Source organism: Schistocerca americana, chromosome 7 (assembly GCF_021461395.2).
Source record: "Schistocerca americana isolate TAMUIC-IGC-003095 chromosome 7, iqSchAmer2.1, whole genome shotgun sequence".
In the NCBI taxonomy this organism is placed as follows: domain Eukaryota; kingdom Metazoa; phylum Arthropoda; class Insecta; order Orthoptera; family Acrididae; genus Schistocerca; species Schistocerca americana.
The window spans coordinates 597786486-597812076 of record NC_060125.1 but is presented as its reverse complement, the minus strand read 5'-3'; the positions used below and the strand labels follow the sequence as shown (position 1 = coordinate 597812076).

At 44.2% G+C, this 25591-nt stretch overlaps 1 protein-coding gene across 1 annotated transcript in view; it reads left to right on the top strand.

The window, feature by feature from the left end:
• The first annotated feature begins 685 nt into the window (after positions 1 to 685).
• Positions 686 to 25591, top strand: part of LOC124621792 (transmembrane protein 184C) — a 76026-nt gene continuing 51120 nt past the window's right edge. The window contains exons 1-3 of the mRNA XM_047147225.1: positions 686 to 1059; positions 6752 to 6788; positions 18001 to 18203. Of these exons, the coding sequence (XP_047003181.1) occupies positions 797 to 1059; positions 6752 to 6788; positions 18001 to 18203 (503 nt within the window). The 5' untranslated portion in view covers positions 686 to 796. The remainder of the gene's footprint in view (positions 1060 to 6751; positions 6789 to 18000; positions 18204 to 25591) is intronic.

Genomic DNA, 25591 nt, shown 5'->3' with positions numbered 1-25591 from the left:
GTAAATTTCATATGGTCCTCGCCTCCTTTTGCTTGCTCTCTTCGCGGTCCTCGAATCTCGCTCCAATCATCACTCGGCGCAGACCTGAACAAATCGGAACCCTTCGCTCAAGTAGCACATTGGCTTCAGCATCCATTCACCGACCTTTGAGAACCTACATCATGGTTAAGTAGCAATAAGAACTCCACTGTTAAACATGAGCGAACTATGCAGGTGACAGCAGTGTGAACGAAGTGCACTGTGTTAGCAATAGACGGTAAATTCTTAAACCGTCCTTCCTCTTTTTTATTCGGTCAGTCTTCGTACCACCCGTGTTAGCAATAGACAGTTAATTCTTAGACCGTCCTTCCTCTTTTTATTTCAGCCAGTCTTCGTACCACCAATGTGCCTGCACTCTTCGCGCAGGCTCATCTCGGCGGCACCCCAGTATGGCCTGTTAAGGCCACAAAAACAGCAACAGTAAAATGAACAGTAAAGAATAATGGCTAACTTACAGCGTCCAAACCAATTCAGCATACTGCGAGAAATAGCCCATACAGAAAATCCTCCGTCTCTTTTGCGGACGACATACGTACACGTCTTGTGCGGAGTGGTTCTTAAAAAACCCGCGTAATCAATCAAATGCTAAGTACTTCGGTGTCGCCATCTGACGCTGATTCTGTAAATCGCGTGAAGCGTTGTTGAACTTCGTTTGTCGACATTGGCTATGGCGGATGGCAGTCAGCTGCGGATAATACTTTGACATTTGAAGTTGCTCGATATTTGGTTGCTACTGTGTATGTAATGATAGCGAAAAATGTGTGGGGAGTCGTGCCGCGAATTCTTTCAGAAATGGCGGATGTGGATAAGACCTGTCGTAGTGGTTATTTATGTTCTTGTAATAGTTGTAGTACTACCAGTACTTGTTGTAAATGCTATGAACAATGGTTTCACGAAGGAAGACCAAGGGACACTCGTTGGTGGAGTCTTTGCATTAATGGCCTTACCCATCTCGATATGGGAAATCATTCAGCATATGGTATTTTATACAAAACCGCATCTACAGAAGCACATTATCAGGTAAGTCTGTGTTTACAAACGTCTCCTGTCACCTAATGAATGGAAGGCAGTAACGAACTGCAAGTAAGATCTTACACGTTTGTAATGTCAAACCTAATCCGTAGTTTCAAAATGCCAGGTGAGCAACTTGGATAGTTTTTGCCATCATAAAACTGTAATAATTGAACTAGGGCTGATGATTTTTATTATTTTAAAGTAATATCTATGACCTAGACAGCTGTTACTGGATCTTTCTTGGAAGTAGGTATGTTTAGTAATGCAGCTTAATGGCCTGTACCATTCTGAAACATAGCATACTCAGTGCAGGTTTTTAAGGCCTTACAGAGTCTCCCATTTGCTTACAATTACTTGATTACAGTGTACTGGTACCCCACATAAACAAACTGTGAGTGCCATTTTCAGGTAGATTATACAAAACATAAATGACAGAATACTAGTAGCTGATATTCTCTGTGACTTATGAAGATCATTTGAATGAGCAGTCCATTGTATTTTCGTAGAGCAGCTCTAGTATTGTGGTATGTGACCACTTCCTGATTACTGGGTTTCATCCAGTCTAATAAAAATAATGCACTGTGTCACATTATGAAATCCAGGGATTGCATAACTTCCTCAGAATGGCCAATAATCACAGCTGGTGTACCCAAGGAACAGTATTCAGTCTGCTACCATAGATTCAAGAATCATAAATCATTCTCTTTGTTGGTGATGCAAGTGTTATAATCAAGCCTAATGCAAAAACTTCAGCTCCTGAATATGTGAATAAAATGCCCGTAACAATTAAGTGGTTCTCTGCACAATGTTAATAAAATATAACAGGCAGAACCCACAGCTCAGTATTGCACAAGGCCTGACCACACCATTATAAGAGAATATTTATTCAGCTTTAAACATGTTGACATGCAGTTATTGTTGCCGTGTAAAGGTGTGTAAAGGCTATATACATTTAGTTCTAACATTACACTATTCAGTTATCAGTTATGTTACAAAAAGGCATTAACTATAGTAATGCACACTGTTATACATACTGACCTTTGTTCATAAATCTAATATGGTATGCCAAATGAATCAACATGTCACATTAAGAACTTCATAAAATATTACAATTCATAATTTTATATAGGGAATGTACTCCAGAATCAAAATTCAGTCATTTATTGTACACACTTAAAATCTTTCACCTTATAACTTGCTATACCCTTCATCCATTGTATTATTGTCATCTGAAATTTATTCAGATTCACTAAGTGGATATTTTTAGGTAGTTTGTTAAAATATGTAAGACAAAGGCACATACAACTAATGTGGTACTTTGCAAACCTGACATTTGGCATATAGATTACATGTCCATTTTTTGTGTTATGTTAGTCTATTGACATCCTAAGATCAAAGTTAACCACGCTTTCTTTAGTGTATATTAGGTAACTACAGTATAAACATACATGCAAGAGACTGTCATAATACCAATTTAGTATTGGAGGGCAGAGTGGAGGGTAAAAATCATAGAGGGAGACCACGAGATGAATACACTAAGCAGATTCAGAAGGATGTAGGCTGCAGTAGGTACTGGGAGATGAAGAAGCTTGCACAAGATAGAGTACCATGGAGAGCTGCATCAAACCAGTCTCAGGACTGAAGACCACAACAACAACAATCAGTCTCTCAAGTGTAACAGACAGGTTTTGAATGTAAACTGGGAGGAGCTGTAGAGTTTTGACATTTCAGAGTAACTATAACAAGTTCTTATCAATCCCACACAGACCTCTTCAAAAAGCTGGGTATTTTGACAAGTACTACACAATACATATATTCAGTAATGTCATTCGTCAGTAGCAGTAATTGTCTTTTCACAAAAAAAGAGTGAAAACTATTAAAAGTGTAGTAGGAATAAATTATAATTCTAAATTAACCTGTGAAGATATTCTTCAATGGTATAAAAGCAGTTGCCTAATAGAAATTGGGTAATTCAGTCTTAATTTTCTCATAAATTCTCTACATGACATTTGATGTGCTGCATCGGATTGTTGTATACATCTGTACCTGTACCCATGACTGTTTTCTGTACTCTCTGTACACCTTTGTAGAGGTTGTTTTTATTCCTACTACACTTTTAATAGTTTTCACTCTTTTTTTGTGAAAAGACAATTACTGCTACTGACGAATGACATTACTGAATATATGTATTGTGTAGTACTTGTCAAAATACCCAGCTTTTTGAAGAGGTCTGTGTGGGATTGATAAGAACTTGTTATAGTTACTCTGAAATGTCAAAACTCTACAGCTCCTCCCAGTTTACATTCAAAACCTGTCTGTTACACTTGAGAGACTGATTGTTGTTGTTGTGGTCTTCAGTCCTGAGACTGGTTTGATGCAGCTCTCCATGGTACTCTATCCTGTGCAAGCTTCTTCATCTCCCAGTACCTACTGCAGCCTACATCCTTCTGAATCTGCTTAGTGTATTCATCTCGTGGTCTCCCTCTATGATTTTTACCCTCCACTCTGCCCTCCAATACTAAATTCCCTTGATGCCTCAGGACATGTCCTACCAACCGATCCCTTCTTCGAGAGACTGATATGAGGATAGAAGAAAGTAATTTTTATTTTTCATTGATAACATAATATGTTTCTGTTGCAATTTTCATAAAACAGAATTATATTTTAGTGCCACCATGCTCCATTTTAATCATTCAGTCAAATTGTTGGGTCTCATATTTTATGGATGTCTCTCATGGCTACCAGCATTTCAAAAACCTTAAAGTTAGATCACTCAAAGCATTTTTAAAGTGTATCATTGGAGGAGATGTCTAGGATGCAAACAGGTCTTGTCTACAACAATGCATCCGAGTCTTCATCAAGTACTATACAGACTAGATTTGTACCATCTAAGTTTCAGCTTGAATGTTGTATCTAAAGAGGCTGGATGTAGTAAACCATTTAGGTCTCAGGCAGTCAAAGGAGACTTATAGCTCTGTGGGGACTTAACTCCATGGGGTCACCTGGAACAATATCGCTGCCCTGAGGTAGCTCAGCTAACCTCTCTGGACCTGCAGTTAGTTCGCTCTGATCGATGTTTGTGACAACATGTTTTTTATCTTGTAAGACAACAAAATATATTTCTGTGGAATCATACAACCTGTTGGTTATTATATGTAACTACAGTCCCGAGTATCATACTTCCTACAGCCCTATTCCAAGCCTCTGCATGGAATCTAGTGAACCATCACTTTCTACCTCTTTGAAGAAATGGTGATTAGGGTTGTTGGTAATTAGGGTTGTTCTGCTGGTACTAACACGCATCATAATCAGTTTTAGTAGAAAATGCAGTGACACAGTGTAAGGTCTCCTTGCAGTCAATGATATAACTGGTGTGAATGTCAGCTATTGGTATATGGAAAAGAGAATTGCAGGAAGAGAATGAGAATGAACATAAACACTTAAACTGATTTGCTTGACCAGGTACTGGAACAAAATAAGAGCATTATAGCTCTACTTGAAGTAAGGTATTGTCATGTGTCCAGAATGAGATTTTAACTCTGCAGCGGAGTGTGCACTGATATGAAACTTCCTAGCAGATTAAAACTGTGTGCCGGACCAAGACTCGAGTTCGAGTCTCGGTCCGGCACGCAGTTTTAATCTGCCAGGAAGTTTCATATTGTCATGTGACCTGTGGCTTCATACTGCATCATAATTAACTTCAGAAGGCTGCATAAGTGTTGTTAAAGGAAAAACTGTTACGACACCCAATGATGAAACTAAGCAGCAGGTTCATAAAGAGAAAGTCCATCACCAGATACTTTGGCACCTTTTTGGACAAACGACAAATCATAGTGCACATATTGAAAAATTGTGCAAGAGAGGCAGTACAAGATGAACAGAATTATTGGTTTAGCCAGTTGTGATTATAAACTACCAAGACAAATAATAAAATGAATCATAAGGCTATCCTAACTGTGGTAATGGGATACTGTGTGAGTGCTTGGGTACCTAGTCTTCTGCTAATAACACCAGCATAGGTGGTTAATAGGGTCCAATGCGGAATACTTCTGTGGGTGATAGAAGCTTTTGATACTGTGTCAGTTGAGGTATTGTAGGTAATACTTTGGATATGCTCCCTCAATCTCCAGATACAGGAAAAAAAAAAAAAAAAAAAAAAAAAAAAAAAAACAAAAAAAAACGGTGATACATAGGCTAAAGGGGCACAAATCAATTACGAATTTCAGAATTTAATTGGCAGACGGAAAACAGGCAAACACCAAATCCAAAATAAGACCCTCCTCCTATGATGGAAACTATGGGATGATACCCAAGTTTATGGGCCTTAGGCCACCTACTGGCATGGAATGGGGCACAGTGAAACTTACGAACATACCTGTAGTGAAGAAGGTGCACCAGAAAATACTGGGGGAGGGGGGGGGGGGTTTGGGGGTTTGTCCTCTGTATGCCAATGTTGCCATGTTGCCGATACTAGTTGACAACAACTGAACTGAACCATCATGTAAGACTTGACATCAAGAACATACTGTGTTGCAAGACAAACTGGCAGATCTTTGGGCAGTACTGCCGATGCTGTTTGAGGAAAAGGCTTGGATAGCGTGTCATCTTATCACTCAACCCCTATCTGCTGCGCATTGGGTGGGTGTAAGGAAGACCTTATGGAGTCAACAGCTGCAGCAGATGAACCGCCAACAGTACTCGCACGGCAATCATAACGATAGCACTGGAGTGGAAAAACAGGTGTGGTTTGTATCTTTGCCACCCAAGGAACTAGAACCAGAGTGATGTGAGATGGTGTGTGGCTGCGCTCCTCATCAGCAACAGTGATAATCTTTCAGGAAAGGGGAGTCATCTCTTGCAACTGTGGAGCCAGCAGACAACAGAAGAGGCAGATTCTACCATAGAAAACTCCTCAGGACCAAAGGAAGCAGTAGGACATGCCTTCTGACCAAGGCATGACACAATGTGTTGTGGACAGTGGCAGACAAAAAATGGTGTCATTCTATTCCTAACAAATTTCAGTTAGTTATGGCATATGTCAGTTGCCCATATGAAGGAAACAAGTTGTAGGACAGTAATAAGTAGATATAGTTGGGTATGACATAATCATCATTAATTGTAAAAAACTTGCAAGGTTAGGAAGAAGTATAGTGTTAACTTTAATAGTCCATTTTCTGTCATTGGATGCTAATGTACAGAGAAAGGAATGTCTGTTGATTAGCAATAATTTGAGTCCAAATGAATACAGCTTATACTTAAATCATAGGCAATGTGCTACACTGTAATAAATAAATAAATAAATACGCACACCTTACTGAAGCTCCTCTAGAATGTGCCACATGTGACAACTCTGCAACAGTGTGCCATATTTTAACTGAATCTTATTTTTGTGATGACAAGAGAGCAATAAATGGTTTGGCTAGAGGTATGTCCACTGTTTTAAGTGACTACTGGGTTAATGTAAGACACATTTTCAATTTTTTTGAGGAATTAGGGCCCTAAAACCAGTTGCTTTATCATCACTAAACATTGAGAGATAGTGTGTACTTGTTCTGTTGCTTGTATTCCATCTATAATTTGCCAGTGTTGTATGTTTTGCGTAATTTTCTTTCTCTGTATCTGTCGCTGTCTGTAAATTACATTCTGGCTTTTGTGTTTCAATTTATGTAACTGACTTCTCCATTGTTTCTGTTTGCAGGATACTATGGATGGTTCCAATATATGCACTGAATGCTGTAAGTATATTTGGAATCAGTTTTAGTGACTAACTCACAAATTTCTATGTTGGGATTTGAACTAAAAAGTCCTGGAACTTTTTGTTTCTCAATAACACGATAGCCATTGCAGTGGGAAACTATTAAAAAAAAAAAAAACAGCACAAAAAATGTAATTGGATAATTCTTTGTAATTTGGCACTGGTATTTCAGTGAGGTCTTCAACCACCCTCCCTGACGAATAATAATAGTGTCTTAACCACTGCTGTACCTAATTCACAAAGTAACTTTTCATTCTTAAACAATTCAGAAGTTACTAGGAGTAACCAGATGTGTTATTTGCCTTTTGAAAAGGAGAGAGATAAGATTTTCATCATCATGTGTGTTGATTATATTGTTAATCATCACAGTGATGAGAAGTATAATTATCCTTATTGTGCTTGGAAAAAAGTTGTTGCTATGTGTAAAAGATTGTAGTAAATTAGAAACTCTGGAGTTTTAGCTCAGATTGACATGCAAGACCCCCCCCCCCCCCCCCCCCACACACACACACACACACACACACACACTCACACACAGAGAGAGAGAGCCGCAACTGTTTGTGGAAATTGGAGCACCCGGAGGCAATCATCTTTGAGTCACTTCAAAATTGGAGTATGGGCAGAACATTGGAATCATAATAAGTGATTAAGGTTGCAGAGAGATGGCATACATGTTGGCCCTGCAGTGACCTCTTTTGTGTGACCAGATACATCACTGTTGCAGCACACACAGTAGGTGCAAAAGTGTCAAACAAAGTGAAAACAGTGAGCAAGTGCTGGTATGACTACCAGTGTTAAAGGATGTAATATCAGCATGTCAGTGAGTTCAAATGTGGCAGACTGATTAGTCTCTAGGAAATGGGTTTATCTTACTGTGACACCGTGGCTCATACAAGCCACAGGCTATGACAGTGACGTGTGTGCGCGTGCATGGGTTCACATATGCTCGCGCGCGCGCGCGCGCGCGCGCGTGTGTGTGTGTGTGTGTGTGTGTGTGTGTGTGTGTGTGTGTGTGTGTGTGTGTGTGGTGGCATGCAAGACATAGTGTCAGCTTCTACTGACCAGAAACCACTAGCACCTCAGACTGCTTTGGGCATGTGAACACCATCACTGCCATTCTGAGTGGTGGAATGTAATTTTTTGTAATAGTTGTGCTTCAGTTTGTCCAACTGTGATGCTGTGTACATGTTTCGTGCTACTCTGGTGAATGCGGTGGAACAGACTGCATTGTCGAGTGGCATAATGGATGAATGCCAAATGTGAATGCCATTAGCTATAACATACATCCTTGTATCCTACGCACTGAGAGAAATCTGAACACCAGCCACTCAATAAGGAAGTTTTAGAGCCTGAGGCATTTTTCTCTCCTGCAGACAGCTGCACATGTCACATTTCAACAGGACAAAACCTGCCCACATGTGGCAAGAAATGTGCGAGCCTTCTTTGAAGAATGACCTGCATGACTGCTTTCCTGGCCAGCAGGTTCACCTATCAAAGTTGGCCAAACATGTCTGGAATATGACCCTGTGGCAATATGTTCATTCTTGTCCTTTTGTTACCACTTCTGGAGTTTTATGGCTGCATGTACAAACCATGTGGCAGTGTCTTACCCAAGAGCATATCCAGGACATCTTGGATTCCGTGCCACATCATCTAGAAGCTCTAATTGCAGCAAGTGATAGCTTCACACCATTCTTAAGCCTGGCAGTCAAAGTGCATATACAGTTCTGTAATACTAATAATTTGTATACTGTCATGTCCCTAATCTGTGGAATAAATTTTATTGTAGGATTATTTGAATACACCTGATCCTTCAGTTTGTCCCACATGTAAAAATCACAGGCGGAGAGATCAGGTGACTGAGGTAGCCATGAGACTGCACTGCCTCTGCTGATTGTCCTCTATTCACAAAACACGTCATGCACTCATAAGAAGGTTGTGAAGGAGGTGTGTGCCACTGTTCCGTCTTATTAAAAATGTTCATACAATGTAAGAGGACTCTGGGAGGCAAAATCATAAAAATATATTCCATTTCAGTATATTAGTTATTTACTTTTCTTCTATATATTTAAAATAGCTTAAGGGCCATTCCTTGTCAAGTGGTCAAGTTTCAGAAAAGGTTCCCACGTGACTGTCACGGATTTTGATGGAGCTCTGTATGAGCATATGCATATGTTCCCAATGAAAAATGGTTAACTTCTACTTTTAGTTATGTCGATATGCTCATTTGTTCTATCCCATAATGCAGCCTTTGATACTGTATGCCCCCCTCCCCCTGCTGCAGGGGGCCCACAGTTCTTTTGTGGGTACGTGGGTGGCGCTTACGGATCCCTGTGCTATTGCAGCCATTCTTATTTTCTGGACTAGTATACCTTACTGTTCCTTCTCCTTCCCTGCCCTTTTCCTTTCCCTTTGGCCCTACATTTATATGTCTTGGTGTTCTTATTTATGTCAGCCTGGCTATCCTTTTGACTTCGCTTCATCGTGTGGTTTCCTCTTCCTTTTCCACCTTTGTTTTTTGGTTGCCCTCAGAGGTTTGACATCCATCTCTAAATCTGAAATCTGTAGTGTGATCCAGATGGGGAAGAACTCTCTCCTTAGCGTCTTTGGCATGGGTTTCTCTCCCTCTCCTCCTCTCCTCCCTCTCCTACTCTCCCTCTCCTCCTCTCCCTCTCCTACTCTCCCTCTCCTCCTCTCCCTCTCCTCCTCACCCTCTCCTCCTCACCCTCTCCCTGCCATAACCCTTTTACCGTCTTGCTAGATCACCAGATCAGTAGCCAGTCCGTATGGTGGGGCTGTTATGTACCCATTTTTCTGAGCCCTCTGACACCACAGGGATTATGCTACTGGTACCTGTGCTGTGAACCCCTTGTGCACGCCTGTGGTTGCCCATCTTTTTGAGGCATCGGAACTCCTGGCAACGACCGTCCTGCCAGGCGGCCGTTGTTATGGCTGGGTGCACTCACGAAGTGAGCCCCTGTTCAGAATAGGTGATACCAGGATGGACGTTTGGCACATGAGACATGTTGAACACTCTGGCCACTCTTCTGTGGTGACATTTCTCCCTAGGAATATTTCTGTCTCAGTTCCTGTTTCTGCCTTTCCCCTCTTGGCTACCCCTGGGAGGAGGGCCAGGTTTGCTAACTTGGGGGAAACCCTTTCCATGGTTCCTCATCTGTACCAGGACTGATGGGGAGACTTTTACTACCATGAAACACCTTTTCTTTGTGGAACACATTGAGGAAATGTTCAGTGAAGTTGAGTCCTTAGGCAGGATGAGATCTGGCTAAAGACAACTTCTGCCAGTCAGTTGGCCTCCCTCCATGCTTGCAGCCATTAGGAGACATCACATTGAATACCACTCCTCACAAGTCTCTCAAAATGACACAGAGTGTAATTTTCCATAGGGGCCTTCTCCTCTAGGCTGATGATGAACTTGGGGTCAATCTGGAACGACATGGTGTTCGTTTCATCTGGTATGTCCGGAGAGGCCCTAAGGACTATCGTGTAAACACTAGCATTTGAGTGGGATACTGTGCCTGAGAAAGTCAAAATAATTGTATATAAATGCGACGTCAAACCATACATTCCACCTCCCATGCATTGCTTCTGTTGGCTCAAGTTTGACCACATGTCCTCGTGATGATGTGATGCCACTCCCATCTGTGGTGACCGTGCTACCCTCTTCTTGTGGGGAGCCCTTGCACCCCACCACCTAACTGTGTAAACTGCTCTGATTTCCGTGCTCCCCACTTACTGGAGTGTCCGATGTACCACCCTGGGTGCCGTAACACATCAATTACTGATGACAATGTTGAAGAATTAAAGCAAGTGGTTCTGTAAAATCTCTGAATCACCATCAGAGAGGTTGCTGATGATGCCGGCATATCCTTTGGCTCATGCCAAGCAATTTTTTGGATCTGTTGGACATGGAAAGATGTAAGCAGAAGTTTGTTCTGAAACTGTCGAATTTTGACCAAAAAATGATGTCATGTAGACATCGCTCCAGAATTGCTGAATTAAGTCAAAAACAATCCAAAACTTCTAAAGTTTAGGCTATAACAGGTGGAGAAATGTGGGTATACAGGTATGACATTGAAACCAAGGCTCAGTTGTCCCAGTGGAAACTGTCTGAAGAGCCAAGACTGTAAAAAATTCACCAAGTTTGAACACATGTAAAGCTTTTTCTCACTGTTTCCTTAGATTACAATGGGACAGTGCATCACGAGCCTTATGGTCATACGGTCAGTAAGGAATACTAGCTGCAAGTTATGCACTGCTTGCATGAAGCAACCTGCACAAAATGGCCAGAATTGTGGCACAACCACTCGTGGAAACTTTATGATGATAATGCCCCTACTCACACCACAATGCTTGTTTTGTTCATGATGTTTTGACAAAAAATAAAACCATTACGTGACATCAGCCATTGTATTTGTCGGACATGGCCCCCTGCGACTTCATTCTATTCCTGAGACTGAAGAGAACCACGAAAGGACATAGTTCTGTTGCAATTGATGAGATAAAAACAAAATTGCTGAAGGAGCTGGACACCATAATGAAAAGCGAGTTCCAGAAGTGCTTTCAAGATCGGAAAAAGTGCTGGCACAAGTGGGTTAATCTGTGTGGGATTACTTTGAAAGGACAAAGTTGGCATTGATGAGTAAATAAAGATTCTTTAAGAAAAAGAAGAATACCCATTACATTTTGATTATACCTTGTGTATAAATACTTTTTGATCATAAGGTTCTGGACACCTATTAGTGGACATTACTACAGGGTGTGTCCACCCTTTGCATATATGACACCTTCAACTCTGCTGGGCACACTTTCGATAAGGTATCTGAATGCCTATGGGTGAAGGATAGCCCAGTCTTCCTCAAGAGCCGAAACCAGAGAAGTTAATAATGTTGCACACTGAGGTCAGAGTGAAGTCGGCATTCTAACTGGTTCCAAAGATGTTTCATTGGGTTCAGGTCAGGACTCTGGGCAGGCCAGTCCATTTTACAAACGATTGACTCACAAATACTGCTTTATAAAAGAGTGCATCATCCTGCTGATTCAGTCGGTCATTATCTCCAAACTGTTTCTGTACTGTACACATTGTACAGTGTTGTAAGATGTTTTCATATCCTTCCACATTTAGCAAACACAATGCAGAGACCATGCCCTAACTAGAAGAAACACCCCCATACTGTAACATCTCTGCACTTCGGTATTGGAACTACTCATGATGGCAGGTAATGTTCTCCATACATTTGCCAAACATTAACTCTTCCATCAAACTGCCCAGGATACAGCATAATTCATCACTCAAAATTACTCATTTCCCATCATACACTGTTCAGTGTTGTTGCTCTTTGCATCACCACAAGTGTCGCTTAGCTTTCAACTGCAAAAATACGTGGGTTAGGAGTAACTGCTTGATCATTATACTCCTTTCTTTTTAACTACCTGCAAACGGTCATTGTGTTAGCTGGACTGCTTGTAGCACTTCATAGTTCACAAGTGATTCCTTCCACTGATTTCATGTGAGTTTTTTACAACCAACCATAACCCACAACAGTTCTTGTCCATCAGTACATGAGATATGCTGTGGTTGTTCCTTCACATTTCCACTTAACAATCAAATCATCATCAACTGACTTGGGCAACTTGAACTGCCCATCATGAATTTGTTACTCGAGTGACATCCAATGACTAGTCCATGTTCGAGATCACTGAACTCTCTTGACCTACCTATTCTGCTATATTAAATAGATTTACCATATGGTGATGTTATTGTTAAAATGAACTTGCAGTAAATAATTAACTTTATACAGGACAATAAAAGTGCAGAACTGGCTGTAGATTCATCCTTCAAGAAATTAAATACAAAAATTAGTTAATTATTGCCTTCACACATGGGTGGCATAAGTTATGTAAGATTTCAAAGACTTGCTTGTGTAGTGCTGAAGGAACAAATGGATGAGTTTTTCTGTTCAGAACTTTACAGTTCAACTTGCTGCTTATGGCTGGAACATCGACAGGCCTAAATTGAAGATAAGATGCAGTATATTTTTAAAAAATCGTGAAGTTCCTCGTCAGAATCATGTGCTTGTGCTAGCTGCATGAAGTCAACTGTCTTAATGATACTGCTCACCTGGGACAGGCAGGCTGCCACTACATTGTTAGTTTTTGATATATTCCTTACATTGGTGGTGAATTGTGCTATGAATTCCAGTTGACTTGTATTTTCTCAGGGAACATTTATCATTATTTTTCCGAAAGGCATAATTAGGGGTTCATGATCTGTATAAACAATGAAATCTCTTGCTTCCAGCTGTGTATGAATGTATTTAATGAACTCATAAACCACCAACAACTCACAATCTTATACACTCCATTGTTGCTGAGCCAGAGAGAGTTTTCATGAAAAGAATGCTAGAGGCTGCTACGCCTCGTCTACATACTGTTGCAATGTAGCACTGATTGCGGTTTGGTTAGTATCTACTATGAATGAGAGAGGTGCTTCTAAAGCCAGATGTGCAAGAAGGGCTGTATCTGCTATACTTTTTTTAGCTGCTTTGAACACAGTATCTGTTGATTCGGTCCACTGCACTGGCATTTTGCCTTTAACATTAGGACCAGCTAAAGCTGCAGTAAGAGACTCTTGGAGTTTGCCACATGAGGTAGGTGACATCAGTAAAAGTTAACAACTCCCAGGAATCTTCGTACTTCTTTAGCAGTTTCTGACTCCGCAATACTTAAAATAGCTTCAACTTTCTCCAGTAATGTCAGTGATCTGGCTGATGATATAAGATGGCAAAAAAGCACTTTGAGGTGTTCAACATTATTCTTTATTTATCAAGGCATCTAAATACCTCAATCAGGTGCTGTTTGTGTTCATCTGGTGTTGCTTAAAAATTAGTCTTCCATCAAGATATGCAAAGCAATACTGCAAGCCCTGTGAAACTGAATCTATAAATCTTTGACATGTCTGGGCAGCATTTCTCAATTGAAACATCATAAACATTCTTTCGCATATATCAAACGGCATTTTAATGTCAATTTTTGGAATATCTCTATCAACTACAAGAATATGTGTGTATTCCCTTGCACAGTGTAGTAAGTTAAAACCTTTTTCCCAAATAGTGCATAATTATAATCCCTCAATAAAGTAACATGGTAGCAGTCTAGCGTTGACCTAGCATTTAGGGCACAGTAATTATCACATGGCTGCCATACACTGTTCTTTGGTACTAAATGTAGGGGTGATGGCCAAGATATGCTAGACAGGCAACTTATGCCTTCCTTCAGCATGGCATCAATTTCTGCCTTTGCACCTTTGCAACAGCTTATCAATAAGGGGCAATATGTATGGGTCTGCATGAAGTCAGTGGGTCTGTGGTAGTGTTGACATAATGTGATGTTGTGACATATATTTTGTGGGGCCCAGGAGGCCTCGTGATTCCAGGAAAGTGTTCTAAGTTTGACGTACCCATAGCCCTTCGACTGAATCAATTTGGCATCATATAATGTCGCATTCTTACAGAATCCATTGGCAGATAGACCAGTGATGTTGTCTGTTAGACGAGCATTTGTGATGTCTGGCAGCAGACTATAATGCGCTAAAAAAAGTCAGCTCCAATTATAGGTTTTGCTACATTCACCATGGTGAAATTTTATGCCAAAGCATGTTGTAGTCCCATGTCGAACTCGGTGTGCTGCATTCCAAACATTGCGATGGTTGATATATTGTTAGCCGTGGAAAGTCAAAATAAACTAGCTGGTTGGTATTTGTGTAACTGGGTCTGTGACAAAATATTTAGGTGAGAACAGTGTCCACTAAAAACATGCATCCTGTCTTGCGATCTGTGATTAAGAGATGCAAGGACGATGACTAACTATCTGGAGTGACTACTTCTGCCTGTTGTTTACCACTCAGCAAGGTATGCAGCACAGTACACTTCTGTACCTGGTCTCCAAACTTCTTGTGGTACCAACACACGTCTGCCTGGGCTGAGTCATTGGCTGATGGGGAGTTCGCTGTGGAACGACTTCTCCATCTTCTGCAGAACCATTCTCTAGCTTTGCGGCCACAGAAAAGTTCATCCATCTGCTTACTTAGCACATCGGTCTTGTTCATGAGACTGTCATAATCCACTCATGTTACCACCGAGGTGCTATTACATGCCATCTAGTACCATGGCAGGGGGATGGTATGATCACAATCTGATTTCAGTCCACCAGGTCCACTGCGACGTCAAGCAACGTGTCCATATTTGATGCTATAGTGGCCTTCACCTGCGCTGGCAGACGGCTGCTCCACAATGTGTGCAGTAGTGCCTCAGGCACCATGTATGTGTCAACCTTGCTTCTTAAGTGACGAAGGTACTGGGATGGTTTTCTGTCGCTGATACCGTACTGTATGAGAATCTGCCACACTCATTCTTCCTGTAAAGTGGACACCCTTTGAATTAACTTAGCCTTTAGCTTTGCAAGAGTCCATATTCAGAGGTGAAACTATAATGTCTTGAACCTTGGCTGTGTAGTGATGGTCCAGTTGACTAGACACCAGTGCAAATTTTGTGGAATTGGTTTCACGTCAGCATGGAGGAAACTTGCCTCTACCTACATGAACCATAGTGCCAAGCTGTGTGGCCAAAACAGGGGTAGCCGAACTGCAAGTCTAGATGTTGTTGGTGTGTCCATCATTTCACTAATTTATGATTCACGAAGGAAGTTCGCCGCAATACTTCTATATCACTGGTTTATTTTTTCTAGCTGTGATCACATCAGGATCAGCTCTGTCACATGTCTGTGGGCTTGCAAACTCAATATTGTGTTCTGGTCATAGCAAGAATGAGATATGTATCAATGTGTCGTTTATAATACCACTTTATTCTGATAAATCACTTTCCTTCACATTCAACACATGAACAATAAAATGTGATGTAATCCCTAACACACAATATACACTATCACAAGTTTTGGTGGGTAACCAAGTGCTCAAATACACAAGGAAAAGCATAAAACACTAACAGAATTAAGGTCATGGAACTCTGCATTGCAGCAAGGAGAAGGCATTTCAGAGGCCAGCGTGTGAATCCTTTTAACATTTGCCAAATAATTAGCTGATCTTCTGACATCTGCTGTGGCTGTCACTTGTCATCACTACAGGATATTAAAATATTGAAACAGTTGTGTTCTGTTTGTAGTAAACCCTTTCTTCTTAGTAAGGTGGTACAATACAAGAAATACCAAACAGGCTTTCAGAAGGAAGAAGTAGGGTATAAATAACAATCAGGCCACCCAGATTTAGATATTTTGTAGTTTCTCTAAAGCAGGTTAAGCAGACACAAGAATGTTTTCTTCAAAAATTGTTGTAAAATCCATATTTGCATTCATGCTTCTAATGATCCTAATGCTGATGAAACATTAACTCCTGACTGTCTTCCTTTTGTTTGTAAAGAAGGTAAAACAGTCATGGACAATTTGCTTTGCTGTTCACTGTGTACTGTGACAGAAAAGCTTAAAAATACAATAATTAAGTTGTAGAAATAAATACATTTCTTGATAAAATACCTGTTTTTGTTGTTGTTGTTGTTGTTGTTGGTGGTGGTGGTGGTGGTGGTGGTGTTGTAGCCTTCAGTACAGAGACTGGTTTGATGCAGCTCTCCATGCTGTTCTGTCCTGTACAAACCTCTTCATGTCCAAATAACAGCTGCAACCTACTCCTTCTGAATCTGCTTAGTGTATTCATCTCTTGATCTCCCTCTACGGTTTTTACCCTCCACGCTTCCCTCCAGTACCAAATTGGTGATCCTTTGATGCCTCAGAACGTGTCCTACAAGACTATCGCCCCTCCTAGTCAAGTTGTCCCACAAATTCTTCTCCTCCCCAATTCTATTCAGTACCACCTCATTAGTTACGTGATCTACACATCTAATCTTCAGCATACATCTGTAGCACCACATTTCAATAGCTGCTACTCTCCTCTTGTCAACACTGTTTATTGTCCATGTTTAACTTCCATACAGGGCTACATTCCATACAAATACTTAAAACTTCCTGACACTTAAATCTACACTCGATGTTAACAAATTTCTCTTTTTCAGAAACACTTTGCTTGCCATACGCAGTCTACGTTTTGTATTCTGTCTACTTCGACCATCATCAGTTATTTTGTTCCCAAAATACCAAAACTCATTTACTACTTTAAGTGTGCCATTTCCTAATTTAATCCATCAGCATCACCTGATTTAATTTGACTACATTCCGTTATCCTCACTTTGCTTTTGTTGATGTTCATCTTATATTCTCCTTTCAAGACACCATCCATTCCATTCAGCTGCTGTTCCAAGTCTTTTGCTCTGTCTGACTGAATTACAATGTCATCGGCAAACCTCAAAGTTTTTATTTCTTCTCGATAGATTTCAATTCGTATTCCAAATTTTTCTTTTGTTTCCTTTACTGCTTGCTCAATATACAGATTGAATAACATCGGGGATATTATGCAACCCTGTCTCACTCCCTTCTCAACTACTACTTCCCCTTCATGCCCCTCGACTCTTATAACTGTCATCTGACTCTTATAACTGTCATCTGGTTTCTGTTCAAATTGTAAATAGCCTTTCACTCCCTGTATTTTACACCTGCCACCTTCAGAATTTGAAAGAGAATATTCCAGTCAACATTGTCAAAAGCTTTTCTTAAGTCTACAAATGCTAAAAACATAGGTTTGCCTTTCCTTAACCTATTATCTAAGATAAGTTGTAGGTCAATATTGCCTCATGTGTTCCAGCATTTCAACGGAATCCACACTGATCTTCCCCGAGGTCGGCTTCTGTGCGTTTTTCCATTTGTTTGTAATTAATTCATGTTAGTATTTTGCAGCCATGACTTATTAAACTGATAGTTCGCTAATTCTCGCACCTATCAACACCTGCTTTCTTTGGGATTTGAATTATTATATTCTTCTTAAAGTCTGAAGGTATTTCACCTGTTTGATATATCTTGCTCACCAGATGGAAGAGTTTTGTCATGGCTGGCTCTCCCAAGACTGTCAGTAGTTTTAATGGAATGTTGTCTACTGCCGGGGCCTTGTTTTGACTTAGTTCTTTCAGTGCTGTATATCTGTACAGTCACTTATTTGGTACTGTTGTATTCATCTTTTAATCTAGTTTTTGTATGTCTTTTGTCTGTTGCAGTGGATAGGTCTTCTCTGTCCGCAGCAGTCAATTTATTATGATAGTCTCAGAGAATGTTATGAAGCATATGTTATATACAATTTTATGACTTATCTTTTAAATTATCTGAATGCTGAGATGGATCTGGAGGCCAATCTAGAACTGAAGCCACAAGTGCACCACATCTTCCCCCTGTGCTGTCTTGGTCCATGGGAAATGGGATGGTAAGCAAAAATATATTATTCTAAGATTATTTTATTCTCTGTTGTAATGTGATAGTCATAATTGTCACCACCATCACGCATTGTCTTTGAAGTCCTCAATATTGTATAGTTGTGAGCTAATTTAATAGATCTCAAAAAAGTTTGTAAAGTGATAATTATTAATATCAGTTCACGCCTTTATTTTATAAAAGAGTCAAAGAAAAACATTTTATGTTGGATATTTGCACATAATATATTGCAGTAGTTCAAAAATACAAGCGGGTCATGCTTTAAAAGCTTTCAGGATGAAATTTCAATAAATCTGCAATCTCAGGCGACATGACGCACCTCAGTTGCATAAGACCTTCCCCGTCACGAGAGCTCAGACTGGATAAATATTTCCAAGGCCCTTCACGAGACTTCTTTGGAGCTCACTAGTCTTATTAAAACTTTCCCCACCACCTTTGGATCAAATGGACTCGTGGTGAGCAATTACGTCCACTTGAGCACTCGTGAACAAAAATAATATGGCAGTACAAACGTCCACTTGAGCACTCGTGAACAAAAATAATATGGCAGTACAACAAAAAAATGCAATTCCTCCAGTACCAGAAAGTGTTTATAATTGTAGAGAGACAACAGGGAAGTTGTGAAGCTATCACATCTTTTTATTCAGAAAATATTGTCTGGAATGGCTGGAAGCTGGAAACAAGTGAAAAGGCGTAAAAACAGAGCTTTGCTAATAGAGACCTCTACCTCGCATCAAGCAGTGTCACTTTTAAATGCCATGCTTCTAGACAAATATCACATTGTGACTGAAGTGCACACCATGGTAAATTACACCTAAGGGACTGTGTCGTGCAAGGATGTTATGGGTACAGAAATATGTGAATAATGGGACAGAGGTGGTGTCACAGACATCAGCATTATTATGAAGAGAGTTAGTGACATGCTGGTGACACCTGCTATTATCTTCACTTTTAATATACCTGGGCTCTCAAAGAACGTAAAATCAGAGTTCATCTCCCTAAAGGTATGACCTTAACCTAATCTGTTTAGCTGCTTTAAGCACCATGAATTTCGACACAACACACTTACATGTATGGGGCAGGCAAATTGAGGAAATTACTGCCCATGAAATATCTGGAATGAAATTTTCACTCTGCAATGGAATGTGTGCTGATTTGGAACTTCCTGGCAGATAAAAACTGAGTGCCGTACCGAAACTCAAACTCGGGACCTTTGCATTTTGCAGGCAAGTGCTCTACCGACTGATCTACGTAAGCACGGCTAACAACCCCATAGTGAGTTGTGCTTGGGTAGAGCTCTTTCCCACAAAAGGCAAAGGTCCCAAGTTCGAGTCTCAGTTCGGCGTACAGTTTTGATCTGCCAAAAAGTTTCGGGGGATATATATTTTGTTTTCGTAATCCAGTCTTAACTGTTGTGGAAAGCAAGTGGTGTGGAGTTGAGATTGCTTCATATACCACAAGGAAAGAAATATTCAGGAGTTAAAGACCACCAAGCTAGTATCTTTTACAGAAGCTAAGAAGATGTTCAAGTTAATGTAGCCAACTATCTTTGCCACATTATACTCGTCAATTGTGAAGAAATAGCCTCTAAAAATAACTTCAGCAAAACAGATTCAGGCAACTGATGCAAAATTTACTACATTTTCCCGTTACACGAAAGACCTATATGCATGTGTCCATAAGAAACACATTTCAAACATACTGATGCTCCTGTGCTTTGTGACAGGGCAAAGAACTGGGTGGCAGTGCTTGCCAAGCTCACATACCACCCCTTACCTGTGCCCTTAACCACAACACTGCAAGTGATGCTGTTATAGATTGAGCCTGAGTTACCCAGTGTGCCTTGTGTACCTCCTGCCACACAAGCCCATTGATGGTGAGACGCTCAGGCAACTTGCTGCTGAACTCCCCTCCCCTCCACTTCTTTCAGAAGATTTCAATGTACATGGTGTGCTATGGAGCTTCGCCACTGCCAGGACTTGCAGTCAAGAAATTAAGTCCCCCTGCGGGTTCGGGGGTAAGAATAGGCCCGCGGTATTCCTGCCTGTCGTAAGAGGCGACTAAAAGGAGTCTCAAACGTTTCGGCTTTCTGTGACGGTCCCCTCTTGGGTTTGACCTCCTTTTCTTTTTCCAAATTTCCGTTGTTAGTGTGTGCCATTTGGGGAAGGACACCTTACGTGGTGTTTTTCTATTGGTCCATCATGCTCCACCATCTTGCATGTTACCTATTGTCGTGTGGGGGGGGGACTACGCCCAACATCTTCTGGGTTGTCTCCTTCTCGCCTTGTGCGCACTCTTCTTCTTAGCACCTACGACAACTGTGGACCCTTTCAACACCTAAAATCAAGCACGGTAGCCAGTCCATTGTGGTGGGGTCGTCATGTACCCTCTTGGTGGTAGCCCCCTGACCACGCAGGGATCGCACTACAGATGCCAGAGCTGTTTCCTCCCCATGCATGCCAAGGAGTATGTGCCCATCTTGTCTGGGGCACGGGGACTCCAGGCAACGGGATATCGGCCAGGTACCCGTTGCTTTGGCTGGGTGGCGCCCTTGGGGAGAGCCCTCGTTCGGAGTAGGTGGCATCTGGGCGGATGTGGCGCAATGAAGCGCAATAAATCACACCAAGCTGGTGGTCGCACGGCCACCAGCGTCTCTAAGCGTGGTAGAGTCGACTTTGATGCTGCACAATATGACCCTCAGTCGTTCCCCTCGTTGGCTGCGCCATGGGAGGGACGCCGATCTAGTGCCAAGCGGGAGCCTTACGTACCGCAATACCTTGTCTGCAGCAGGACTGATGGTGACTCCTTTCTTATGACGAAGCCTCTATTTTTGTGGAACACCTGGAGGATAAGTTTGGGGAAGTGCCGGGGTTGTCTAAAATGAGGAATGGGTCCATCCTCCTCAAGACGTCCTCCCCAGCCCAGTCACGAGCGTTGCTCTTGTGCGATAAGCTGGGTGACATCCCTGTTACCGTCACTCCCCACGGTAGCTTAAATATGGTCCAGGGGATTATTTACCATCGTGACCTCTTGTTACAATCCGATGACGAGCTGAGAGCCGACTTGGAACGACCTGGCGTCCATTTTGTCCGTCGTGTACATAGAGGGCCCAAGGCTAACAGGGTGGCCACCGGTGCCTTTATCTTGGCCTTCGAGGGTGATGTCTTGCCCGAGAAGGTCAAGGTGATGGTTTACCGTTGCGACGTGAAGCCATACGTCCCTCCCCCGAAGCGGTGCTTCCAGTGCTGGAAGTTTGGGCATATGTCCTCCCGTTGCCCATCCAGCGCTACATGTCGAGATTGCGGACGCCCCTCTCATCCCGATTCTCCATGTGTGCCTCCGCCTGTATGTGTCAACTGTGGGGTGCACCACTCTCCATGCTCGCCGGATTGCCCCGTTCTTCATAAGGAGCGGAAGATCATGGAATTTAAGACCCTGGACCGGCTTACTTATCGAGAGGCAAAACTGAAATATGAAAGGTTGTATCCTGCTTCCATTCGACCATCTTATGCTGCAGCCACGTTATCGTCGCCCACGCGAGCGACGGTTGTCGCCTCATCTGTGCCGCCTTCAGTGGGCCCTCGGGGCCGTGTATCTCTGTCTGCCCCCCTCGTGTCTGGGGGCAAGCCTTCCTCTGTTGCCCCCTTAGCAGTTGGGGGCAAACCCTCTTCTGTCGCTCCCCCCACGCTTACTTTGGGAGTGACATCTGCTCCACAACCGGGAGGCTCGATTCCTCCCCCTCCTTCTCCGCCGGCGTTGCCTCCGCCGGTTCCTCTCTCGCGGAAGTGGTCCCTCGGGGCTCTCCCTTCCTCCATTTCTTCTCCTTCCCAGCCCGATGTCAGCCAGTGGCTGAAGGTTCCGCCACCTGCTGGTCGTAGGGCTTCTGCGTCGTCGTCAGCCTCCGACGCTCCTTCAGAGAAGCTCTCCCAGCCCTCTCACCCTAAGGGCCGACGTGAGAAGAAGGAACGGCATGTGTCCAAGAAGAAGGACGTTCCGGCGGTTTCAGCACCGCCTGCTGTACATAGTCCTGGCTCCGGGGATGAGGTGGAGATCCTCGCCTCTGCCGCGGATCTCGCCCTCACGGAACCCTTGGGGGCCTCTCCTATGGACTCAGCTGACTCTCCCCCGGTGGCGGCAGTTGGCTCTGAAGCGCTGTCTGCCTCTTAGTCGCATTCACACCCTCCCAGTCCCTCCCTGCTTCCATTCTCCAATGGAACTGCGGCGGTTATTTCCGCCACCTGCCTGAGCTCCGGATGCTTCTGAGTGATTCCCCTGTTCTCTGCATTGCTCTGCAGGAAACTTGGTTTCCTGCACTGCAGACCCCCGCCCTTCGCGGTTATCGGGGATACTATAAGAACCGTGCTGCCTGTCAACGAGCGTCAGGAGGGGTTTGCCTCTTTGTTCACCACTCTGTCTGTAGCTCGCCAGTACCCCTTCAGACACCTTTAGAGGCAGTTGCTGCCAGGGTTGAGCTCTCGCCGGCTATTACTGTTTGCTCTGTTTACATTCCTCCGGATGGGGAGCTCCCCCGACATGTCTTGGCTGCGCTGCTGACTCAACTCCCGCCACCATTGCTGCTTCTGGGCGATTTCAATGCCCACAACCCTCTATGGGATGGGACTGTCTCTGATGACCGCGGTCGGGCCGTGGAGCATTTGTTGGCTCAGCTCGACCTTAGCCTCTTGAACACCGGTGCTCCCACGCATTTCAGTGTTGCCCATGGCTCGTTCTCGGCCATCGATCTCCCTCTTTGCAGCCCCGGACTTGTCCCATCCCTCCGCTGGAGGGTGCACCCTGATCTGTGCTGGGCTCTCCACAGGGCAGACTGGCCGGCTTTTACTTCTGCTGCAGCCATTGAGTCTCCCCCACAGGGTGACATTGACGAGGTGGTCCGTGTTTTAACCACGTCCATCATTTCAGCGGCCGAGGCTACCATCCCCCGATCTTCTGGCCTCCCTCGGAGGAAGGCTGTACCCTGGTGGTCGCCAGAGATTGCTGAGGCTATTCGCGACCATCGGCGGGCTCTCCAGCGTCATAGGCGGCACCCGTCTCTCGAGACCCTCATCGCCTTTAAGAGGCTCCGTGCCTTGGCCCATCGTCTTATTGCACGGCGTAAGCAGGAGTGCTGGGAGAGGTATGTTTCATCCTTGGGCTCCCATGTCTCCCCCTCACTCGTGTGGTCCCGGATCCGGCGGATTTATGGATACCAGACCCCTACGGGTGTCCCTGGGCTCTCCTTGGACGGCGCTGTCTGCATGGACGCTGCCGCCATTACTGAACGGCTTGCCGCGCACTTTGCTCAGAGCTCTGCGACTGCATCCTATCCCCCCGCCTTTCGCTCTCTAAAGGAGCGAGCTGAGCGGACACCGTTCTCATTCCACACACGTCGTTCTGAAACATACAATGCTCCTTTCAGCGAGAGGGAATTCCTCGCTGCCCTCGCCGATTGCCCTGATACAGCACCAGGCCCAGACTGCATCCACGCACAGATGCTGAAGCATCTCTCCAGGGACTGCCAGAGACATATTCTCCCGATATTTAATCACATTTGGAGCGAAGGCGTGTTCCCGTCGCAATGGCGAGAGGGTGTTATTGCCCCCATCTTGAAGCCTGGTGCGGACCCACTGGCGGTGGACAGCTATCGTCCCATTACCCTCACCAACGTTTTGTGCAAATTGCTCGAACGTATGGTGGGGCGGCGTTTGTGTTGGGTCCTTGAGTCGCGCGGACTCCTCGCTCCATCCCAGGGTGGCTTCCGTCGGGGCCGGTCTGCAGTGGACAATTTGGTGCGGCTGGAATCTGCTGTCCATACGGCCTTTGCCCGACGTCAGCATCTCGTTGCTGTATTTTTCGATCTGCGGAAGGCGTATGACACCACATGGAGGCATCACATCCTCGCCACATTGCATGAGTGGGGTCTTCGTGGTCGGCTCCCGGCGTTTCTTCAAAGCTTTTTATTGCGCCGCTCTTTCCGGGTGCAAGTCGGTGCCACCTCTAGTTCATCTTATATACAGGAAAATGGGGTCCCGCAGGGCTCAGTGTTGAGCGTCTCCTTATTTCTAGTGGCCATTAATGGTCTGGCTGCAGCAGTGGGGTCGTCGGTGTCTCCTTCTTTGTATGCCGACGACTTCTGCATCTCATTTAGCTCCACGACTACGGGAGTCGCCGACCGCAGGCTGCAAGTCGCCGTTCGCAAGGCAGCATCATGGGCTCTGACTCATGGTTTTCAGTTCTCTGCACCCAAGACTCGAGTTATGCACTTCTGCAGGCGTCGGACGGTCCACCCTCATCCTGAACTTTACCTCGACGGCCACCTGCTTCAAGTGGTGGACACTTGCCGCTTCTTGGGACTCGTGTTTGATGCCCGGCTCACATGGGTTCCTCATGTTACTCAGCTGAAGCAAAAATGCTGGCGGCACCTCAACGCCCTCCGATGCCTTAGCCACACGTCTTGGGGTGCAGATCGCTGCACGCTGCTGCGATTGTACAGAGCCCTTGTGCAGTCCCGGCTTGATTATGGGAGCCTGGCCTATGGTTCTGCGTCACCCTCAGTGTTGAAGGTGTTAGACCCCATACACCACTGTGGGGTTCGGCTTGCAACTGGCGCTTTTCGCACCGGTGGATAGTCTACTGGTGGAGGCCGGGGTTCCCCCGCTGCGGATTCGCCGCCATCGTCTGCTCGCCGACTATGCTGTCCATGTGCATTGCTCGCCAGACCATCCCAATCGTCGCCTGCTTTTCCCTGCCATGGTCCTCCATCTGCCCGAACGGCGACCTAGGTCTGGGCTTTCCGTAGCTGTCCGTGTCCAGTCCCTGCTGTCAGAACTGGGGTCATTCCCTCTTCTGCCTCCTTTCCGGGTCCGTACACCTACGCCTCCCTGGTGTTTGTCCCGGCCGTCCGTCCGTCTGGATTTGGCACAGGGACCTAAGGACTCGGTTCCGCCTGTGGCCCTCCGTCGCCGTTTTATTGCGCTCCTCGCCTTATTTTCGGGCTGTGAGCCTGTCTACACTGATGGTTCCCTGGTTGATGGTCGCACTGCCTACGCTTTTGCTCACGCTGCCCATGTTGAGCAACGCTCCTTGCCGGCTGGCTGCAGTATTTTTACTGCAGAGCTGGTGGCCATCTTGCGCGGTCTTGAGCATATGCGTTTGTGCTCAGGTAGGTCCATCGTCATCTGCAGTGACTCCCTGAGCAGCCTTCAGGCCATCGACTGCTGCTATCCCTCTTCTCCTCTGGTGTCCTCTATTCAGGAGTCTGTTTCCGCCATTGCCCGTTCTGGTCGTTCGGTGGTCTTGGTTTGGACGCCAGGTCATGTTGGCATCCCGGGGAACGAACGTGTTGACAGGCTGGCCAAAGGGGCGATCGACGCCCCAGTTTTG